This window comes from Andrographis paniculata, unplaced genomic scaffold, assembly GCF_009805555.1.
Source record: "Andrographis paniculata isolate CXL003 unplaced genomic scaffold, ASM980555v1 Contig64END, whole genome shotgun sequence".
Lineage (NCBI taxonomy): Eukaryota > Viridiplantae > Streptophyta > Magnoliopsida > Lamiales > Acanthaceae > Andrographis > Andrographis paniculata.
The window spans coordinates 1,475,985-1,498,443 of record NW_026137600.1 but is presented as its reverse complement, the minus strand read 5'-3'; the positions used below and the strand labels follow the sequence as shown (position 1 = coordinate 1,498,443).

General features: G+C 27.7%; 2 protein-coding genes across 2 annotated transcripts; one reads left to right on the top strand and one right to left on the bottom strand.

Moving 5' to 3' along the window:
- Positions 1 to 7,365: 7,365 nt before the first annotated feature.
- Positions 7,366 to 11,350, top strand: LOC127261605 (probable leucine-rich repeat receptor-like protein kinase At1g68400). Its single transcript, XM_051289877.1, has 3 exons — positions 7,366 to 8,833; positions 9,502 to 9,958; positions 10,898 to 11,350. The coding sequence occupies exons 1-3, from the start codon at positions 7,429 to 7,431 to the stop codon at positions 11,103 to 11,105; spliced, it is 2,070 nt and encodes a 689-aa protein (XP_051145834.1). The 5' UTR covers positions 7,366 to 7,428; the 3' UTR covers positions 11,106 to 11,350.
- A 220-nt stretch (positions 11,351 to 11,570) lies between these two features.
- Positions 11,571 to 13,564, bottom strand: LOC127261676 (glycosyltransferase BC10-like). Its single transcript, XM_051289972.1, has 3 exons — positions 13,124 to 13,564; positions 12,130 to 12,212; positions 11,571 to 12,048 (listed from the first exon to the last, which is right to left on the bottom strand). Exons 1-3 carry the CDS (start codon positions 13,562 to 13,564, stop codon positions 11,571 to 11,573), a joined length of 1,002 nt encoding a protein of 333 aa, XP_051145929.1.
- Positions 13,565 to 22,459: the final 8,895 nt, after the last annotated feature.

Sequence of the window (22,459 nt, the reverse complement as noted above, 5' to 3'; positions counted from 1 at the left end):
ATTCAAAGAGGTAAGGTATTTAGAGGTGGTCGGCCGAGCTTGTTGATTGTTGTAATTGGCGCGAGCAGTTAGTGGTCGGTCAAAACACGTATCAACAGATGAAGAACTGGTAGGTGGTTGAGAGTAGTTTCTGTAACCGTTTAGGCTTTCTTTGACGAATATTTAAGGATTTGAGTCAACAACTGGCAGAAGATCTTCAATCTTCAATGGACATCAAATTCAAGTGAATTGCTTTTTGGGATCACCATTTACTTTCTCAATCTATAGTATTTAGTTTCATAATTTATTTATGTATCTATACAGTGTATAGAGATTCTTAATCTCAGGCATTTATTTTATCAAATTCGAAGATAATTTCTATTTTGAAATTTTACTTTTTATTGTTGAAAAATTGCATCAACAATAATAAAAAGAAAATATTTTTATAGGTTGGACTTTATATGTATATTTATAGAATAGATAATTCATTTAATTAGCACTATTTATTAAATTAGAATTTGTCAATATATCACAATCTTTTTTTTTTTTTAAAAAAAAGGAAATATATATATATATATATATATAGTAGAAGATATTATAGTGTGATTAAGTAATAATCAAACAAAAATTGAGCAATCTATCAACATATACAAATGGTGTTTGGCCATTAGGTACTAGTTTATTTAATTAGCTTAAAATTTATAAAATTAATGATAATTTATAAAAAAATAAAAAATAAAATAAAAATAGAAGATATTAAAATAATTACTAAATAATGAAACAAAGACATCATTACATAATTATTACAATTAGTTACTAGTTTATTTAATTGGCTTTAAATTTATAAAATTAATGATAATTTGTGAAAATATAAAATATATTAATATAATTACTAAATAATTAAACAAAAACATCATTAGATAATTATTACAATTATTTTTTAAGTTATGAAAAAGAAGAACAATATAGTAGAAGTCATCTAAAATAAAAGGTTAAATTGCACAAAATTCATCAATAATTTCATAAAATTGCGTCAAATTCTCGTACTTTTAAAATTGCATTAAATTCTTTCGTGATTTCATAAAATTTGCGTATAACCTTCTCAGCGGTCCTTACTTAACTGTATTTGACATAAATGCGCTCAAACTGCGAATAAATTTTAGAATTTTAATTTCTAAACCCCTAAAATTATAAATATATTTATATTTTATATATTTAACCTTAAAAAAAGTAAAAATAAACTCTTGAAACCTGAGAAAAAATAATTATTTCGAGTATATTTACTATATTTTGAGGTTAAATATAAAAAAAAAATGAATATATTTGTAATTTTAGGAGTTTACTGAGATTCTAAAATTTATTCGCAGTTTGGGCGTATTTATGTCAAATATTGTTAAACAAGGACTGCCGTAAGGGTTAAATACATCATTTATGAAATCACGAAAGAATTTGACGCAATTTTAAAAGTATAATACATGATTCGCACTTTTTTAGTCGGCCGGAAGTTTACCTAGAGCACCTTCAGGCACCGACTGCGTATTTTCACGTTATCAAAAAATAATAATAATAATAATAATAATAATAATTAATAAATAAATAAAATTTATAATACATCTTAAAATTATTTACTATCTCTTATTTGACCGAGTTCATGGAAGACAATCTTCCAACATTGTCGTGTTTGGAAGACAATCTTCCGACATTGTCGTGTTTGGAATTAACTTTGAGATCATCATATTCAATATAACTCTTTAATGATAAATAATATTTTTTTATATCATTTAAATTTATTCATTTTTTTTTCTTTTTTTTTTTATGTTATCTAAATTTATTTCAGTTTCTTTTTAATAAAAAATGCCATTTTTTTTCCATTTTTATTTTATCCTAAAAAAAAAAAAAATTCTATTTTTACCTATCATTTAAAAATCTGTATCCGATCAAATTAACACACAACTAGATAATAGAGAGAATAAAATACTAATAATTGAATATTTCACAATTTCCGTTTGGATTGCTTCCATGAAAATCAAATTGGCTTTGTTTTTTCTTTGAAGATCCGTCAAAAAATTCATCTTCGGGATAACATTTTCCTTGCCAAATATGCATACAACAATATTATTGTATAATAAAATAATTATTTCAAAAAGTTTTAACAATTAGCCAACACAATAATCTAAAGATTTTTTTTAAAAAAAAAAAAAAAAAACCCTTAAGGGTGTAAGATATTGTATAATTTAATTATTTTTATACTCTTCTATATTAATATATAAATATTAAATAAAGTATTTAGTGATGTTGCAGTTTAGATTTTATATGAACTTCAATACAAAAATTTTGAACCTATTTTAATTCAGAGTAATAGTCAAGTAATTATTATTATTACCATATATATATATATATAGGGACAAATTTGATTTGGGATGAAGACACATTTGGTTGTAATGTTTAGGGGTGAGCATTTGGATTTTTGGTTCAGATTTCGCCAAATTCGAACTGATCCGAAAATTCGAAATTTTTGAAAAAATCAATCCGAACCGAATCGAAATAATCGAAATCCGAACTAAAAAATTCGAACCAAATCGAAAATTCCGAAATTCTAAATATTTTTATTATTATTATTTCTTAAATTTCTTTTATATTTTATTGTTATTTTATAATATTAAATATATATAATATATAAAAATTAAATATATTAAAATATAATTAATAAATTTGAGTTTTTTATATTAAAATATAATATTTTCTAATAAAATATTAAATATGTATAATAAAAAAAATATATATTAAAATGTTATATTCCAGATTTCGAATTTGTTCAGATTTTAAGTATACCGGTCTTATCCGATCCGAAATACCAAAATTTGTTAAAAATTCAATCCGATCCAATTCGAGAATCCGAAAAATCCAAACCAAATTTTAAATTTTGGTTTGGTTCGGATTAGATTTTCAAATTTCGGATATTTTGCTCACCGCCAGTAATGTTTAGGGGTGGCAAATGGGGTCGGTCCGAATTTTTTCGTATCAGCCCACCCTATCTTATTATGATATGTGCTGGGCCGACATTGCCTGGTTCAGAATTGGGCTTACAAGTTAGGTCCAAGCATGGCCCAATATAAAATTGGGCCGTACCTAGCGGGGGCCGTTTTGATTTTTTTTTTAAAAAAAAAAATTAAATTAATGTTGACAATAAGATTTGAACTCACAGTCACATATATATATATATATATATATATATTGGTGAAATAACACATTTACCATCAAACTACAATTACTATAAAAAAATGTGAAAATGCGCCTAGAAGAAAACCTTGGAATCAATTCGAAGCTACTAAAAATAATATAAATAATATAAAATTATTTTTATTTAATTGTTTTGGAAATTTCGAAACTTATTTTTTATATAATATATATATAATATAATTAATTTAAAAGATACGAAGTCCGAGATCATTCCGTGACTATTGCTATAAGGTTCGAAATTTTCCAAATTAAGTATAAATTATTTTGAAATTTTCAAAATTTTATTATATATATTATTGTTTTAATAGAAAAACCTCGAAAATTTCTGAGTACATTTATTAGTTTCAGAATTTCTGAGACTTTATTATATATATATATTATTATTTTAATTAAAAAAGTTATCTCAAAATTTTTGAGATATTTATTGTATATTATTTATATTTAATTAATAAAATAGTTAATTAGCGATAGAACTAACATTTTAAAATAAATAATTCTTTTTTTTTTAAATAAATCCCATCATTTTATCTTCATCTTGAAAGTTCGACCTAAGGTAAAATATAATAAATTGATTGGAATAAATTATCATTCGAAGTGAGATCAATATGTAAATTTTTTTAAAAAAGAGCACATAACATAATTAAAATAAAAAATAAGGCCACAATCCATAAAAAAATTAAAAAATAAAAATGAAAATGGTCTTACAGTAAAAAAAAGAAAAATCAAATATTATTTTTTTAAAAAAGTTTAATTATTTTAATAAAAAATTATATATGTATTTGTGGTGGGACCCACACCTAAAAACAAAATGATCGCTAAAAATATATATTTATGTTAGATACTCTAATCGTCTCGTCACAATTGATACTATTTATATTTTTATATGTTTTGAAATAATTTTATATTTGGTAAAAATTATTAAATCAAAATATATTTAATAAATATAAATTAATTTAATTAACTACATAATGTATAACATCACATATGACGTAGGACCCACTCAAAATCCTTTTATTCCTATATCTTTCTTAAAAAAAATAAATATTTTTATCTATATTTAAAATTACACATTTTTTATAAAATTGATTTATGTTAATTATAAATAAACAAAAATATTTATTTATTTATTTGTATTATAGAAAATTTTATTATCTACAAAATGATATTCATATTGCATATATTTTTTAATTGCTATATAATTTTAAAATATTTAAACATATATTTTAATTTTTTTAATCATATAGTATTAAATTTATTTTAAAATTATAAATATTATTAATTATACAAAAATAAAAATATCACAATATCATAACTAATTAAATATTTTTACCTTAAATACCGCGTCCCTAATCAAAACGTTCAATTCAAGTGGGACGGATGGAGTATTTTGTTTGTGTTTATAGATATTTATTGTTTTTTAAATAGGATAATAATTATATATGGTATTTTTGTATGAGAACATTTACGGCGTGTTTTGAATTTTGAATTGAGATTTGAATAGTAAAAATTTTGAATTTGAATAGTTGTATGATGTGATATAAATAGGTGTTTGATGTGATATTTTTTGAATGTAAAATTGATTTTTAGTATTATATAAAAAATGAAAAACAGGTGTTTGATTTGATATTTTTGGGGGAAAAAAATTGGATGAATAGTATAAATTCATTCCAATCCCCCAAACAAACACACTTCTAAAAAATCGTGTAAATATACTTTAGGATAATAAAAATTAGACCGAGAGAGTATATATGCATTGTATCATTAATATTTTTTGGCCTGCGTCGTAGTGTATATAGTTAAGTAAGGGTGTGTTTGTTTGGGGGATTTAATAAGATTTCTACTATTCATCCAATTTTTTCCCCCCAAAAACATCAAATCAAACACCTATTTTTTTTTCATTTTTTATATTATACTAAAAATCAATTTTACATTCAAAACATCACATCAACATCTATTTATATCACATCATACAACTATTCAAATTCAAAATTTTTACTATTCAAATCCCAACTCAAAATCCAAACCCCAGACAAACACACCCTTGTAGTATTTTATTACAATCGCTCGTAGTCATATATGTAGTAGTATGATTTTAATGTAAAATTTGAACATCGTATGTTGTATCTTATTATTTTATTTTATTTTATTTTATGTCAATTACATTTATTTAGGATTTTTTACATTTATTTTGAATTTAATTTTTTAGCACTATTTATAAAAGAAATTCTCACTAAAATAAAAAATATTTTTACTCATATTTTAAATAAAAATAAATTATTTTATTTTTTAGAATATATTTATAAAATAATACTAATAAATATTATTTCATCTAAATAATACTCCCCCCGTCCCAAAACTACGGTCTTTTTTGAATTGGACACGAGATTTAAGAAATATTAATATTATATTGATAGTTGGTAAAAAAGTACGAATAAAAAATTTATTTGCCTTTATGAGTGTATTAGTGTAAAAAGTAGTGACATTGTGTAATAATAATGAAATTACAGAGATAATTTAACCGTGATATGAATATTTATGTAAACAAAACTATTATTTTGAGACGAATAAAAATGGTAAAAAAACCTATTGTATTAGGACGAGAGGAGTTATGGTTGTGTTTACTTAGAATTTTTATCGGTTTTTACTATATATAAAATTTTCACCCTAAAAATTTAAATTAATTTTTATTTTTTATATTATACCAAAATTTAATCTTGCAAACATAGAAGAAATAATATCAAACTAAATAACTACTTTAATTTAAAGTTTATTATTTAAAATTCAAACTAAAACCTCAAATTCTACAAATAAATATTATTTAAAATTTTCAATATTCACTTTGGCAGCCGTTACGAATTTTCACGATATAAAGAAAATAATTATTTAAAATTTGATAGTGTAAAAATAAATTCGTAATAACAAGCTAATAAGTTCAAACTTCTGGCAACAAAAAAATAAAATATTTCCCTCTATTCCTCGATTTTTCAAAAAAGACTTTACATATATTTTTTTTGTCTTTTTAAAAAAAAAATATATATATATTATTGTTATAATTTGTAACGAGATTACAGAAATATTATCTCATGGGTTAGTTTGTTACTCCATTTTATTTATTCATTTATTTATTTTATTTTCTTTTATAATTTTTGTCTTTTTACTTATATTATATTAAAAATAATTTATACGTAAGTATCACAATATCTTATTTTTTCAAAAACTATTTATAGTCTTTGTAATGATAAAATTATCAAAATGATTTTATATATTTTTATTAAAAATAAAATATTACTTATTACAATTTATTATATTTTAAAATATTATTATTTTATTTTATTTTATTTTGTTTCATATCAAAACACAAAACAAATCAGTTCTATATATTTTTATTTGTCTAAAAATATGTAATTTTCATTTTTACTAAATAATTATTAGACTTTTTAATACATATTATGGAGTACTTGTTTACAAATATTCGACCACTATTTGTGTATTTAATTTATTAATTTATATTTTAAAATATTTAATTTTATATCATGATTAATTATTATAAACCATTTTTTTTCTTAATTTATTTTATTAATGTTTTAAAATACTTATTTTATACTATTTCCACCATATTGTCCTATTTAATTTAAATATGAATTTTAAATACTGTGTAATTAGTAAGTAAGAAATATATTAATAAAAATAATTATGATTTAATAAAAATATTTATAAATTAAAATTAAATAACTAAATATTTTAATACATAAATATATTATTGTAGATACAAACAATTATGTAAAATATAATTAGTAAATAATTAAAAAGTGTATTATTAAAAATAATTATCATATAATAAAAATAATTATACATTAAAATTAAAATTAAAATTAAAAAATAATTTAATTAAAATAAAAAAATATAAAATATAATTAAAATATACAGTCATATTTATAAAAAGAAAATGTAAAATAAATTAAAATTAAAATTAAAATAAAAGACAAATAAAGTGAAAGCTAGAAAATATTACAATCAATAAATATACTAATAAAATTTATAAACAAATGAACTAATTATATTTGGGAAATGGTGCTCAGTATTTTGAGCTTGAAATAATACAAAGTTATATTCATCATAAATCCTTCAGTGAGACAGTCGTCTCTCTTCTTCTTCTCCGCTGCGACTCTCTCTCTCTCCCGCCCCTTCTTTCTCTCTCACACAGCTGCAATGGCGGCACCGCCCAGGTTACCCCCAAACCTCCTGACGGCGGCGCTGCTGTTCCAGTTCCTCTTCCTCCGCCACTCAGCTGCCGCATCTGCCCATCCCGACGCCGAGCCACTACTGATTTTCAAATCCACCGCCGACCCAAACGGCGTTGTTCTGCCCTCCTGGAACGCCTCCTCTGACCCATGCACATCCGGTTCCTGGGTCGGAGTCTCCTGCATTCACAACCGGGTCGCCCGTTTGGTCCTCGAGAACCTGGACCTCCGAGGTCCCTTCTCCGCCTCCCTCACTTCCCTCACAGAGCTACGGGTCCTCAGCCTCAAGCACAACGGGTTGTCGGGTCAACTTCCGGATCTCTCCAACCTCACAAACCTCAAGCTCCTCTTCGTCGCTCACAACCGCTTCTCCGGCGACTTCCCGCCGTCGCTCCCCTCGCTGTCGAAGCTCTACCGCCTCGATCTGTCGTACAACAATTTCTTCGGCCGGATTCCCCTCGCCGTTAACCGCCTCACGCATCTCCTTACCTTGAGCTTGGAGGAGAACTCGTTTTCCGGCCAGATTTCCGGCTTGAATCTCCCCAGCCTGCAGGAATTCAACGTGTCGGGAAACAATCAGCTATCAGGTGAAATTCCGGCGTCGCTTTCAGATTTCCCAGCGTCGTCGTTTTCAAACGCCCCCAATTTATGTGGTCCACCATTGGAAAAGTGCAAATCAGCTTCCTCCGACCCGACGCAGCCACCAGGCGGCGGAGGAGGCAGCGGAGGAGGAGGAGCAATGGCGTCGCCGGTGACGGGGAGCCAAACGCCGACCGTTTCATCGACTCCAACCGCAATCCCCTCGGAGACGAAACCGCCTACCAAATCACGAAACCGTCACCGGAGCAGAATCAGCTTAATAGCCATTACCGGAATAATAATCGGCGACGTAATTGTTCTAGGGTTTGTCTGTTTGCTCCTCTATTTCTACTTCTGGAAGAATCATTCCAACAAATCGACCTCCGGGAAGAGCATCGCGTCCCAATCGGAGAAGATAGTGTACTCCTCGAGCCCCTACCCAAACCCTAACCCTAACCCCGCCCAAGCCCGAGGCAAAATGGTGTTCTTCGACGGGGAGCGGCGGTTCGAGCTGGAGGATCTGCTGCGAGCGTCGGCGGAGATGCTGGGGAAAGGTGGATTCGGGACGGCGTACAAGGCGGTGCTGGACGACGGCAATGTGGTTGCTGTGAAGAGATTGAAGGAGCTGAATATGAGCGGCCATGGGAGGAGGGAGTTCGAGCAGCAAATGGAGATTCTGGGGAAGCTCCGGCACCCCAATTTGGTGGGGTTCAAGGCTTACTACTACGCCATGGATGAGAAGCTCTTGGTCCTTGACTACATGCCTAATGGCAGTTTGTTCTGGCTACTTCATGGTAAATCACATTTCACTTTTCAATCTACACTGTTCTTGTTTTTTTTTTTACCTCTGCTGATCTATTGAATCGTATAATTGTATGATTTGCATTATCGAGTTTGGACTTGTCTGGCAGTGATGGTGGGGCTGTTGTTTCAGGAACAAGAACAAAAAACTGTAGTGTGGAATTATTGGTTCTTGATGTAGGTTCATGTGCTGTCTGTGGTTGTAAATTGTAGTTTACTTGTGGGATTTCGATTTAGATTTAGAGTAGAGCCGCAAAAATGGGTTGAACCAGTTGGATTAGTATTTAACCGAAGGTTGGGTTAAGCGGCAAATTCTGCCAAACAGCAAGACTAATCTTGAATTTTATTAATTGTTCGAAATTGTTGAAAATTGGGGACCAAAATAGGTTTCGTTAATGTTGAGATATTTTAAACATTCAATTTTAGATTTAGTAGATCTAAGCTTAGATTTGATCTTATCAATATATTAGATTATTTAGATTTGAATGTATCGAGTGTGTTTTATATTGGCTATATACATGTCTCTTATTTTGATGATCAAATAATGCAAATTTTCAGTTTTCGTAGTTTATTTTTACAGTTAAAATGAAAGCTACTTGTGGTTTGTTGATTAGTTACTGCAGTAGTTTTTATGTAATATTCCGACGAATTCTGCTAACAGGGAACAGAGGGCCGGGAAGAACTCCACTAGACTGGACAACGAGGCTAAAGATTGCGGCCGGAGCAGCCCGGGGGTTGGCCTTCATTCACTCGTGCAAATCACGTAAGCTCGTGCACGGAAACGTAAAATCAACGAATGTTCTCATTGACAAATCTGGAGACGCCAAGCTCTCCGACTATGGACTCTCTATGTTCGCCCCCACTTCCTCGGGGGCACCAAAAAACAACGGCTACCGCGCCCCGGAAGCAGTTTTGGACAGCCGAAAACAGAATCAAAAGGCGGACGTGTACTCCTTTGGGGTTTTGTTACTTGAGTTGCTCACCGGAAAATGTCCGTCAGCGGTCGATGGTTGCGGTCTGAGCACGGGATGCGGCGGAGCCATTGATCTGCTGAGGTGGGTGCAGTCGGTGGTGAGGGAGGAGTGGACGGCCGAGGTGTTCGATTTGGAGCTTATGAGGTATGTTACATTTTGCAATTTCAGAATTTTAGCAAGTTGGTTTCGAACTTTAATTTACTTGTAAACGAGTCCTATTTTTTTTATTTTAACTATGGTGTGAGCGAGTCCAATTTTCAATTTTATATTTTTTGTGGGCGAGTCCAATTTCCGAGTCTTAACATTATTGTAAATGAGTTTTTGTTTTCGACTTTAACTCATTGAGACTAGAGCTGGCAATGGGTCGATTCGTATTTGGTTCATGTCGAATTGAATAGTTAAATCATTCAATCCTAACCCGTTTATTATCGTGTTGGGTTTGTGTTGACCCATCTATTACCGTGTCGGATTTATGTTGACCCGTGTTGACCCATAACATAATTAAGTCGAAATCCTTGATTCAAATTCAATTAGTTATGTTATAGTGTTAGGTTAGTTTTTGTTAGTTCCAGTGTGATTTGTATAATGAATTAGGTTGAATTATTTAAAATTGAACTTAGTTTAAATTAATTGGTTGGCTAATTATTAGTAATAAATATTTTACATATATAATAAATATTAATTAATATTAATGTATTATATTCGGGTTAGTAGTGTCGGATTCGAGTTGAGAGCCTCAACTCTAACATGACTATTTTATTATTATGTCGGGTTCGTGTCAACCCGTATACATAATCGAGTTGAAATCTTTGACTTAAACCCAATTATTTCGTATTGATTTATCGTGTTGTGTTAGTTTTTGCCAGCTTTAATTGAGAGCTTTGCTTCTAATTCTGACCCATTGGCTTATCTTCGAATTCTCTAACAAATTCAAGTTATTTTGCAGCATCACTTGAGTTTGAGTGAGATGTTGAGACATTTTAAATATATTTAGACGCCATTTAGATCAGGTCTATTTGATTATATACATTAAATTAGGTCGTTATTATTTGAGTTTATCAAATTCGTGTTACGTCTATTAAGGTACAAAGGCATCGAGGAGGAAATGGTGGGGCTGCTGCAGATAGCCATGGCGTGCACGCAGGCTGCGCCGGAGCAGCGGCCGAGGATCAACTGTGTGGTGAAAATGATCGACGAGCTACGGGGAGTGGAGGCGTCGCCGTCGCTGTCGCACGATGATCTCGTTTCGATCTCGGATTCGCCGTCGGTATCGGAGGATACTAATGGCTAGGTACTCTTTAATCCTGCTTTCGTTTGTTGGAGTAAAACATGCTCTGCATTTGGGATGTCCTTTTAGGGTAAAATGTGATCAAATTGCATCTGTGTTTTATGTGTTTTTTTTTTTTTGTGGATTAAATTCATTGGGAGCAATTTGTGTTCCATATATATCTTTATCTTATTCTCATGGAGCCTTTAGGTTTTGTTTGGTTGGATAATGTGTTTAAAGGAATTAGAATCTGCAAGAAAATATGAATGTTTTTTAGAGGGTAATATGGTAGTCTTCAAGGCAGAATGGTTTTATTTTATTATTATTATTATTATTATTATTATAACGTGGGAATCCGCAGTGCATGCTAAGAATTCGATTTCTTTCCATAAAATTAAATCAAACATGAGAATGTAGTGTAATTGTATTCCAATTCCCCCAAAATCCAAAGGATTACTTACTATGAACCAAACACACATTGTATCTTCTTCAAAACCAAAACAACTTAGGAGCAATTCTTAGCAAAGGTTGTAAAGTACTAGGATGAAACTTTCTTGCAAATAGGAAACACATTGAGTTCATCATCTCCCCATTGTACCTACAATTCCCCAATCTCCTAATCCCTTCTAACAACTCCTCTCTAACATCATTTTTTCCGTACATTCTCGGGTGCGACCCTCCGCCCGACCAATCCGTCCAAGTCACCGTCCTATTCGACGTAAGATTAGGACAAACTTTTGTCACCATTGTCGGAAAGTAGTGCTCGTCCATGTAACACGGAGGCAGGCAATAATTTCTGAATATCGGGTAGTATTTGGTGTCTGAGACCATTATTAGGGCTAATTCTCGGTTGGCTTCGAACCATTGGGACCCTTTACGCCAATCGACGAGCGTGATTGTTGGTCCCATTTTCCGATTGTATCGACCCCGTCCGATCGGCCGGGGGTCATCGAACGCGTTGAGGAAACTTTGGTTTGAGTTTATGAGATAGGCGTAGATCGTCGAGAAGTTGAATAAAGGAATGCACGTTTCTGATAAGAGGACGAACCTTTCGTTCCTAATGTCTAGGAGAGCGTTCGCTAGTAGCCGTCTCTCTGCGTCGACCATGCTCGATTTTCCCCATTGAACCGCCTGTAAGATTTGCGCATTCGTAATGCGAATTTATATTACAGAGTCGTAAAATAGGGTAACCTGTATATGGATACTCTAGTTTGCAAGTTACTATGCTCGAACATGAGTTTATCCAATGTGCACTCAAAGAGTAGCGGTTATATATTCTTATGTCGTTGAAAAAATGTCGATGCATAGAACTCTTTATACTCCTTCCGTTTCATAAGAAGATTTCTATTTTTCATTTATGTCCGTCTCAAAACATAAATATTATTTCTCAATTTAGTAATTATATTACTTATCTAATAATGTGTTTGGATCAGCTGTTGATTAGGTCAATTCAGCATGATTTGGTCAAATCAGCATATGTTAATAAGGTGATCAACAATATTTATGCATATCTCATATAATTATAATACAACATATATTATATTATAACTCAAAGCATATGTAATCTTATAAATATATGTTGATCCCTGTAGCATATGATGATCATATCAAATCAGCACCATTAGCCGAATCAACACATAATCTGCCAGTTCTTGTAATTTACCATATATTACACAAAAATATCATTATTTTTATATAACACAATACTAACAGGGGTATTTTTGTTCTTTTACTACAAATCAAAGTAATACTAATATTAAAAAATATACGTGCAAAAAGCAAATATTACTATTCTTATGTGACGGAGGGAGTATTGAATTATGTGCTTAATTTTTTCTAACATGAATGTAAATTACAACCAAAAATTTATTTTAGTACAAATTTAAAGAGTAGCAGCGGCAGATTTTTACGTCGTCATAACAAACATTAATGCATAAAGTTCTTATATTTGGATTATGTACATATTTTTTTCTAACAATAATATAGATTATGCCATAAAATTTACATACGATATTTTTACGCAATTTTCATGTCATGTTTACCTGACTAGGTATTCGACGCTTATAGAAAACCGACGAGTCGGGTGGTTCATCCTTAAACTCCGGCGAAGTATGTAAGTACAAGGAGAACAATTCTTCATTCCCCTTAAAGAAAATCTCCCAAAGTGGCGCCAACGGCAATCGGCCCCTAGTTAAGAACATAAACGCAATTTTTGGCGTTCGATCAAAAGGGTATTTTGGTAAAATTGGCACTATCGACGCCCTCCACATTAATTCTTCATCGCTCATCGCGTGCCACGCATTTTTAGGAGAAACCCAATCCTCGAAGGTTAGGACACCGGAATTTGAGTTATTACACTTTTGCGCGTAGACATTTTTTGGGGGCGATTCGGAGGGGGAAAATATCGGAGGAAATGCATTGAGAGTCGAGAAGTAGAGGTCTTCGAGAATAACAAATTTCTTGAAATGGTCGTGGACAACCATTCCTAGTATTAGGACAAGAAATGAGAGCGACAAACAAAAGACTATCGTCGTGGTTACTTGGATTTTACCTTCTTTGATTTCGCGACGTATTCGCAACGATAATTCTTTTACGAGCATGGTGTTTAGGGGAAGATAATGAGGTCTGAATTAAGATGTTCGATGTTTTAAGAATTTGGGATCATTTTATATTGAGGATAAAAACAAGAATCTCGTGTATGAGTACGAAGAAATTAAGGTTAGCCTTGGGGAAGTTTGAGGTGAAGTGTAGTGAAAAATGCATGTCTGAAAGCACTGGCCATGAGGACGATGGATTGATTAACAGAATTAATCCTCAATTTATGGATTTCAATGGCAAGCTGCATCATGTTATGTTGCTCAACATTTTTAGGGTTCAAACATACTTTTTTAAGGTGGTTTTTATTTTTTTTTTATTTTTTTATTCTCTTCGTCTCATAGCAAAGTATTTATTTTTCCATTTTAGTCCGTCAACTGTACTATCTACCTAACATTATAAATACTCTTATAATTTACAATATATTACACAAATGTCATTACCTTTATATCATATATATACTAATAAGGTTATTTTAGTCATTTCTACTTTATTCCTACTATATCACAATATAATACTAATATTTCTAAAATTACGTGCAAAAACTAAATGGATACTTACTTTTGAAATGGAGAGAGTATTTTATTTAAGTTGGAGTGAGTTTGAAATTTTGAGTTTATGATTAAAATAATAGTCTATTCATCTTGAAATAGACGACTCATTTGTTTCGAATACAATTATTTAGGTAGTGTATACTAGAAAATTATTAATGATAAATTATAATATTATCTACGTCTATCTCCAAGGGTCTTATTTACTTTTTCGTATTGATCTTTGAATATTAATTATTATATCAAAACCTAGTACAAAATAACAAAAAATTGCATAAATATTTTTATTAATGTCTTATAATACTAATAGAATATCATTTTTACAAAAAAATATACAAATATAAGGATATTTTTAATGTTAAGTATAATGACGCAAAATATAAATGTGACATTTAGAGACGGACGGTTTATTATTTTTTTTATATGAGTATTGTGGTTGGTATATTTAAATATATGAATTAATATATTTATATGGTTAAAAAGAATTTAGAATATATATTTCAATTTTTTAGCATTATAATTTTATATAATATAAATAAATAAATAAAATGTATATATATATTAATTTATAATTAATTTTAAGTAGTTTTATAAAAAAAACAGTGAACTTTTAATGTAGATAAAAAAAAAAAAAAGTATTTATTTATTGAATAAAAATAGAAATTAAAGGGGTTTTATATAAATAACAAAACAAAAGAAAATAAAAAATCGAAGAATGTAAAATTCAAATAATATAAAAGTGCATAAGGAAAAATATAAAACATAACAAAAATGTTGTAAATTCACCAAAATTGCAAGTTGAAAAGAAACTGCTTCAAACAAAATACTACCTATTAAATTAAATAATTACTTCATTAAAAATCAAGTAAGTGTGTTTGTTTAGAGGTTTTGATTTGAATTTTTTATTTGAATAGTTGAATTTAAATATTTATTTGACGTGATATAAATATAAATTGATTTAATATTTTGAATGCAAAAATAATATTTAATGTGATATAAAAATATATATATTTAATTTAATAATTTTTTTTAAAAAAATTATGAATAATAAAAATTAAATAAAATAACTAAAAAAAACATGAAATCACAAATACAAATACAAATACAAAAGTAAACACATATTGAAACAAACTCTTGATTTTTCAAAAATAAAAATAATAATTATTATTATATATTCTCTCATATAAAACGTTATATGTTTAATTTCCTTTTTAACCTGTCATAAAAAAAAAAAAAAAAAAAAAATGTGTTTTTATTGGTAAAAAATTATACTTTCTTCTTTTAATCCAAAGTAGTAAGTTTAAAAATAATAATATTTTTTATTAGTTAATAAAAATGTATAAAATAATTTTGATATTTTTATTTTTTAAGTTTATATATAAATTAATTATATATAATAATATGTGTGTAATTTATGTAAAAATTAAAGAGTATTTAGTATTAATGTATAGTTATTTTTTTACTAAAATAAAAAATATATATTTTTGAGTGAGAAATACAAAATTAGTAAAAAAAATACTTGAGACGATGAGAATAAATTTTTTCTAGTTTTATACTTTTTTTTTTCTATTTTTCATTATAAAAATATAAAGTAACAAAAGTACCCTCTATATTAACATGGGAAAAAATTTTATTTTTTCATGATAGAAAAAAATAAAATTTTTATATTTGATATAATAAATATTTTTGATAAAAAAAAAAAGAAAAAAAAGAAGCAAATAAACAAACTATTAAGATAGAACGTGCTTCAATATTTATAATTTTTACAATATTAAATGATTGTTCTTTTATTATTTCAAAATTAAATTAATATTATTTATCTAATATAATATTTAATCATATAGTTTATTATTTCGCTGGGTTTTTATGGGTCTCATTGAACCCATGTGATGGTATACAATATTGGGTTATTAGGTTTTGGAGTTATTATTAGGTTGAGTCTGTTTGATGTATTTTTTTATTTAAATAAATTTTAAGATATAAAATTTGCAATCAGTACCGTTCTTAATAAAATTGTTCTATGTTTTTTCCCGTAGTTATAGTCAATACGTTGTTGATGAAACACGTAAATATGTGTTTTCTTTACGTTTTTCTTGTTATTCGATTACTAATCCTAATTCTAATCCTAATCTGTCACAACAAATAAAAATATATTATTTACTTTCATTAAATATTATACTCTCTCCGTCCCTTATCTATCTATTTGTTTACTCTCTGTACAAAATTTTAAAAATATTAATATTATATTAGGGGTGTAGTATGAATGAAGTAGAAAACATTAAAATAACCTTATTGTGTGATATAAAAGGTAATGGTATTTGTGTAATATATTGTAATTTGTAAGAGTATTTTTAATATTAGTAGAAAATACAGCTATATGAAAAAAAAAAAATGAATACTTTATTAAATAATTAAAGAACGGGGAAAGTATCAAAATATTATTTAAATAAAAATTTAAACCAACAATATATTTTAAATCACAACCTAAAATCGAAATGTTATATCTCAACCAAATAAAATTGCATTTATTACCCAGCTCAGTATTGATTGGAGTTGATCAGTACTGTGTTGAATAGCCATAATCAATATATAATATATAAAGTATTGGATTAAAATTTCAATTGACGGTTACATGTAAATTGTTTAAACTATCATAATATATCTAAACTATAATTTATTAAATTTATTGAGTTTAAAATACATTTAATAAATACAGATACATGTCTTATATGTGCAGAAATTCGATAAATTATTAATTGGATTATGAAACTAACTAATAATAAACTATATTATATTAGAATTGCGATTCTAAGTTTAGACATGACCACATTACTTTTTCATATTTCATCGTACAAAATGACAACAAGATATTAGGATTTTTCCAAAAATAATTGCGTTATAAGTTTTAAAAACACAATACTATCAATTTTTTTTTTTTTTTTTTTTTTTCAATCAATTATTTCAGTATGATAGGTCTTGAGCTTTAAGTTTAATTTATGATAAGTTCCAACACGCAACACATAATTTAGATAAAAACAACATATATTGTGTCAGATAATATTACGCATTGTGATATGTTAATAGTATTTAAATTCCGATGAGATGTACTGTTTGTTACGTGTCGTTACCATATATATTATAAATAATATGCACTTTTGTACAGAAATCAATTATGATATACTCCCTCCATCCCTTAACAATTTATTCATTTTTCTATTTTGGTCCGTCCAATAACAAAGTATCCATTTCTTTTTTTTTTTTTTTTTTAGTAATTGTATCATCTACCTAACATTACAGATACCTTTCCAATTTACAATATATTACACAAATGTCATTACTTTTATATTATACAATACTAATAGGGGTAATTTAGTCTTTTTACCTTTATTTTTACTTTATCTCAATATAATATTAATATTTTTAAAACTCTGTGCAAAAAATAAATAGATATATAGATATGGGACGGAGGGAGTATAATGTTTATAATTTTACAATGTATTGTAAGTAGGATGATTATGCATCCATATAGTTGTATTGTGGATGCCTTATTACTTATCACCCTATCCTAAGTCTACCATTTTGGGACACATCATTGAATGTGAATATGGTGTCCAACTCAACTTCCATTTTTCTTTTTCTTTTTTCTTATTTTTTTTCTTTTTTTTTTTGTATTTTATTTTTTTTTTAAAAAAATTAATTCTAATTTCTTTGGCTTGGTTGTTTTTCAGTCACCATTGATTGATTTTGTGATAGCCCCCATTTTACCAACATATATATATATATATACACTCAAACATCACAAGGTGTAGTGGAAATCGAATTGGTCCACCCACCAACACGCCCGTGTCGTGCTGCTTTGGTCTGGTCTAATACGCAATTTACACAACAGCTTTTTTATTGGCAAAACCTAGAGCTGACAATGGGTCGATTCGTATTGGATTGAAAACTTTAAACGGGTTAAATTATTCAACCCTAATTCAACTCATTTATTATCGTTTTGGGTTTGTGTTGATCCGTTTATTATCGTGTCGGATTCGGATTAACTCGTATTGACTCATATACATAATTAAGTCGAATTTTTTTATTCAAATTAAATAATATTTTGTTGTGTTGTCGTGTTATGTTAGTTTTTATTAGTTTGAGCGTAAATTAGGTTGAATTATTTAAAATTGAACTTAGTTTATATTAATTTATGAGAAAATTAATAAATTATGATTATTTTACATATATAATAAATATATTAATCAATATTAATATATTATAATGAGTTGTCGTATTGGGTTCGTGTCAACCTGTATACATAATCGGGTTAAAATATTTGACCCAAATCTAATTATTTCGTGTCAGGTTGTCGTGCGGGTCAGTTTTTGCCAGTTCTAGCAAAACCTGAGTATGAGTGTGTTTACTCGTAGGATTTTTGTTTTAAAATAGTAAAATTTTGAATTAAAATAGTTATTTTGATGCGATATTTTAAATGCAAAATTAAATTTTAATTTAATACTTATTTGATTTAATTGTTTTAGGAAGAAAAAAAAATGAAATAGTAAAACCAAATACAAAATTTTACAAATAAACACATAAATATTTTTATTTCTATGTTTTTAATTTATCAATAGAAAATGAGTTTTTTTTTTCCCCATAAATATCATATCAAGTACTATCTCCATTTCAATTCAAACTAATTTTTTACCTATTTTTGTCTTGTCCTATTCAAAATATTTTTTTATTTTAGTAGAAGTAATTATATAATAATATTAAAATACTTTTAATTTTTACTTAAATTACAAACATATCATTACATATATAATTAATTTATACATAAAATTAAAGGATAAAAATATCAAAATATTTTAGATACTTTCTCTAACCTATAAAAAATATATATATATTTAATTTATTACAAAACTTAAAAAAATATTTTGAAATTGACAGAATGACTAATAATTTTATATATATAAAAAAAAAGATACAAACACTAAAAAGAACATACTTTTTTCCATCAATATCGATATCAATAGACATATTTTACTTTATCGATGGACATATTTTATTATTAGATAAATTGTATTTTTAGTCTCGTATCCGATCTTATTTATCATTTTAAAATTTTAATGAATCTTAATTATCTGAAAATAGTTCTGCAAGCAAAATAATTTTGCTAAAATGATTCTCCGGTGCCAAATTTGCTACGTTGGTCGCCGTTGTTGAAGTAGCGCTGACGCAGCTGACATGTCATCGTCACGTCAATGACACGTCGGAAGACCATTTCAGCACAGACCTTTTATTTGCGGGACTATTTTTATACAATGTCCATTTAAAGTCCTAAAATAAAATGTCCAAAGTTTTGATTTTAATTTCACTAACTATTTAATTTGTATTAATTTTAGTAAAAAATATTTTTTTGTAGTAAAATATTACGTAAAAACTAAATAAATTATAAAAAAAAAAAAAAACCTTAAATTGTATGTGGTTGTGATTTCAAATCAAAATCAACATTACTTATACCATATAATTTTTTAATTAAAAAAATATATTTTTCTAACAAAATATTATTTAAAATAAAATTCAAATCAATATTCTTTTTAAATAAATTTTAAACCATAGCTAAATAAACTAAACCCACAAATAAACCAAACAAACTAGCTTATTTTAGGTCACCTGCCACACATTATTCGCCTAGCGTGACTTTCCCATCTGGCCCGATTGGCAAGATATTAGGTTCGACCGGGAATTACCCAGTGCACACTTTCGAGTAGTGGCTGCCGTTTCCCACGTTATAAAAAAAAATAAAAAATAAATAAAAAAAATACTAGTTTATTTAGTTATATCCGTATAATATATTATTTATTTTATATATTTCATTATTTCATATAATATGGAGTATATGCTAACGTAATATCTACCACATTTTTTTTATTAGTAATATAATATTATTCCTAACTTAATAGACAATAGTTATTTATAATTTTATATTACAACGAGTTTGTCTGGTTTATATTTGGAATTGACAGTTTCATTTGAATTTTAAATTAAATAATATTTTAATTTAATATTTTATAAAATATAATATATTTTTATTGAAAATCATACGAATTAGTATTGAAATATTTTTGAAAAAAAAAAAAATCAAACAAACTTACATCATTGATATGTTGTGATAATATGCAAAAAGGAAATTTTCAAGATGCAAAAATGGCAATCTTTTAATATTTTAATTTTATTATTTTTTGGAAAAATGAAATATAACTGTTTAAATGATATTGAGTATTTTCTATTAACAATGAGCTGAATTTAGTGCATTTGTTATATATAAAAAAAAAGAAAACGAGTGTATATTTATTTTTAATAACTCGCAGCCGCTACCTGAAAGTGTGTACTGGATAAACTCAAATCACACTAGGCGAATTATATGTGGGAGGAAACCTGAGAGGTCGGTAGGGGTGAGCATTCGGATTTTCCGATACCGAAAATCCCGAAATTTTTTAAAAAACCAATCCGAACCGAACCGAAATCCAAAAATCCGAAAATCCGTAATCCGAACTAAAAAATCCGAAACAAATCGAAATATCCGAAATTCTAAATATTTTTATTATTATTTTTTTTATTTTTAAATTTCTTTTAAATTTTATTATTATTTTATAATATTAAATATATATATAATATAAATATTAAATATATTAAAATATAATTAATAAATTTGAGTTTTTTATATTAAAATATAATATTTTTTAATAAAATATTAAATATATATAATAAAAAAAATATTAGAATGTTATATTTTGGATTGGTTCGGATTTTAAGTATACCGATCCGATCCGAAATTTGTTAAAAATTCAATCCGATCCAAATTTTAAATTTCAGTTTGGTTCAGATTTCGGATATTTTGCTCACCCCTAAAGGTCGGGAGTTTGAACCCATGACGTCACGGTCATAAGTCCAACCCCTGCACCAACATATCATCCCTTACAGGACTTATTATTATTATTATTATTGAAAAGATGAGAGTTGAATAATCAAAATAAAATAACAAAAAAGTATTGTTGTTTCTCTATATTATTCAATAATCAATTTGTCTATTTTTTAACATGATGACTATGAGTTTGCTCTTTATTTCAAAAGGAAATCAACGTTATTTATTATAGAAAGTTTTTTATAAATATATATATACATATATATTTATAAAATATCACACATAAATATTATTTAAAAAAATTCAAATCAACATTCAATTTCAAATTAATTTCAAACAACAATCAAGTAAATCTTATATAATTTTTAAAATTCGATTTATAAAATTAAAAAATACATATTCAACTATGATATCCTATTAAAAAAATAATAAAATATAAAGTTACAAAATACAAATCAAACACATTATTCATCATAATCACGCTACAAATGGTAAGTGATCAATTTCCAGCTTTGAATTTATTTCTAATGGAAAGTAAGTATTACATAATATATATATATATATATATATGGGTAAACTGGTTTTTTAGTTCCATAACAGACCCCTTATCATTTTAGTCATGTAAGTGAAACATGTCGCAAACTAGTCCCATAAGTGAAAAATTTTCGCTGTTTTAGTCCTCCGGCGTCGGAGATGCCCGCATGGCTCGCTGGAGGTGACGTGTCCGCTAGGTTAGCGTGACCTGGCGGACACGTGGATTTTTTTTATTTATTTTTTATTTTTTTAAAACTTATTTTTAATTTTTTTTTGTATTTTTTTTGTATTTTTTTTATTTGGTCCAATTTAAAAAAATTAAAAAAATGAAAAAAAATGAAAAAAAATAATAAATCCACGTGTCCGCCAGGTGTCGCTGACCTGGCGGGACACCTGACGGACACGTCACATCCGGCGAACCACGCGGGTGTCTCCGGCGTCGGAGGACTAAAACAACAAAAAAAATTCACTTATGGGACTAATTTGCAACATGTCATTTGACTAAAATGATAAAGAGTTCAGTTATAGGACTAAAAAACAGTTTACCCTATATATATATTAAATAAATAATCAATTCAATAGATTGGAGTAACTAATTAAAAACGTACATAATTGTCCTAACGAGTTTAACTACTTACCAAAAAAGGTCAATAAACAGCTGCACTTATTTAATAAATCTTAAGGGTGTGTTTGTTTGGGGCTTGCATTTTAAGTTAGGATTTGAATAGTAAAAATTTTGAATTTGAATAGTTGTATAATGTGACATAAATAGGTGTTGATGTGATGCT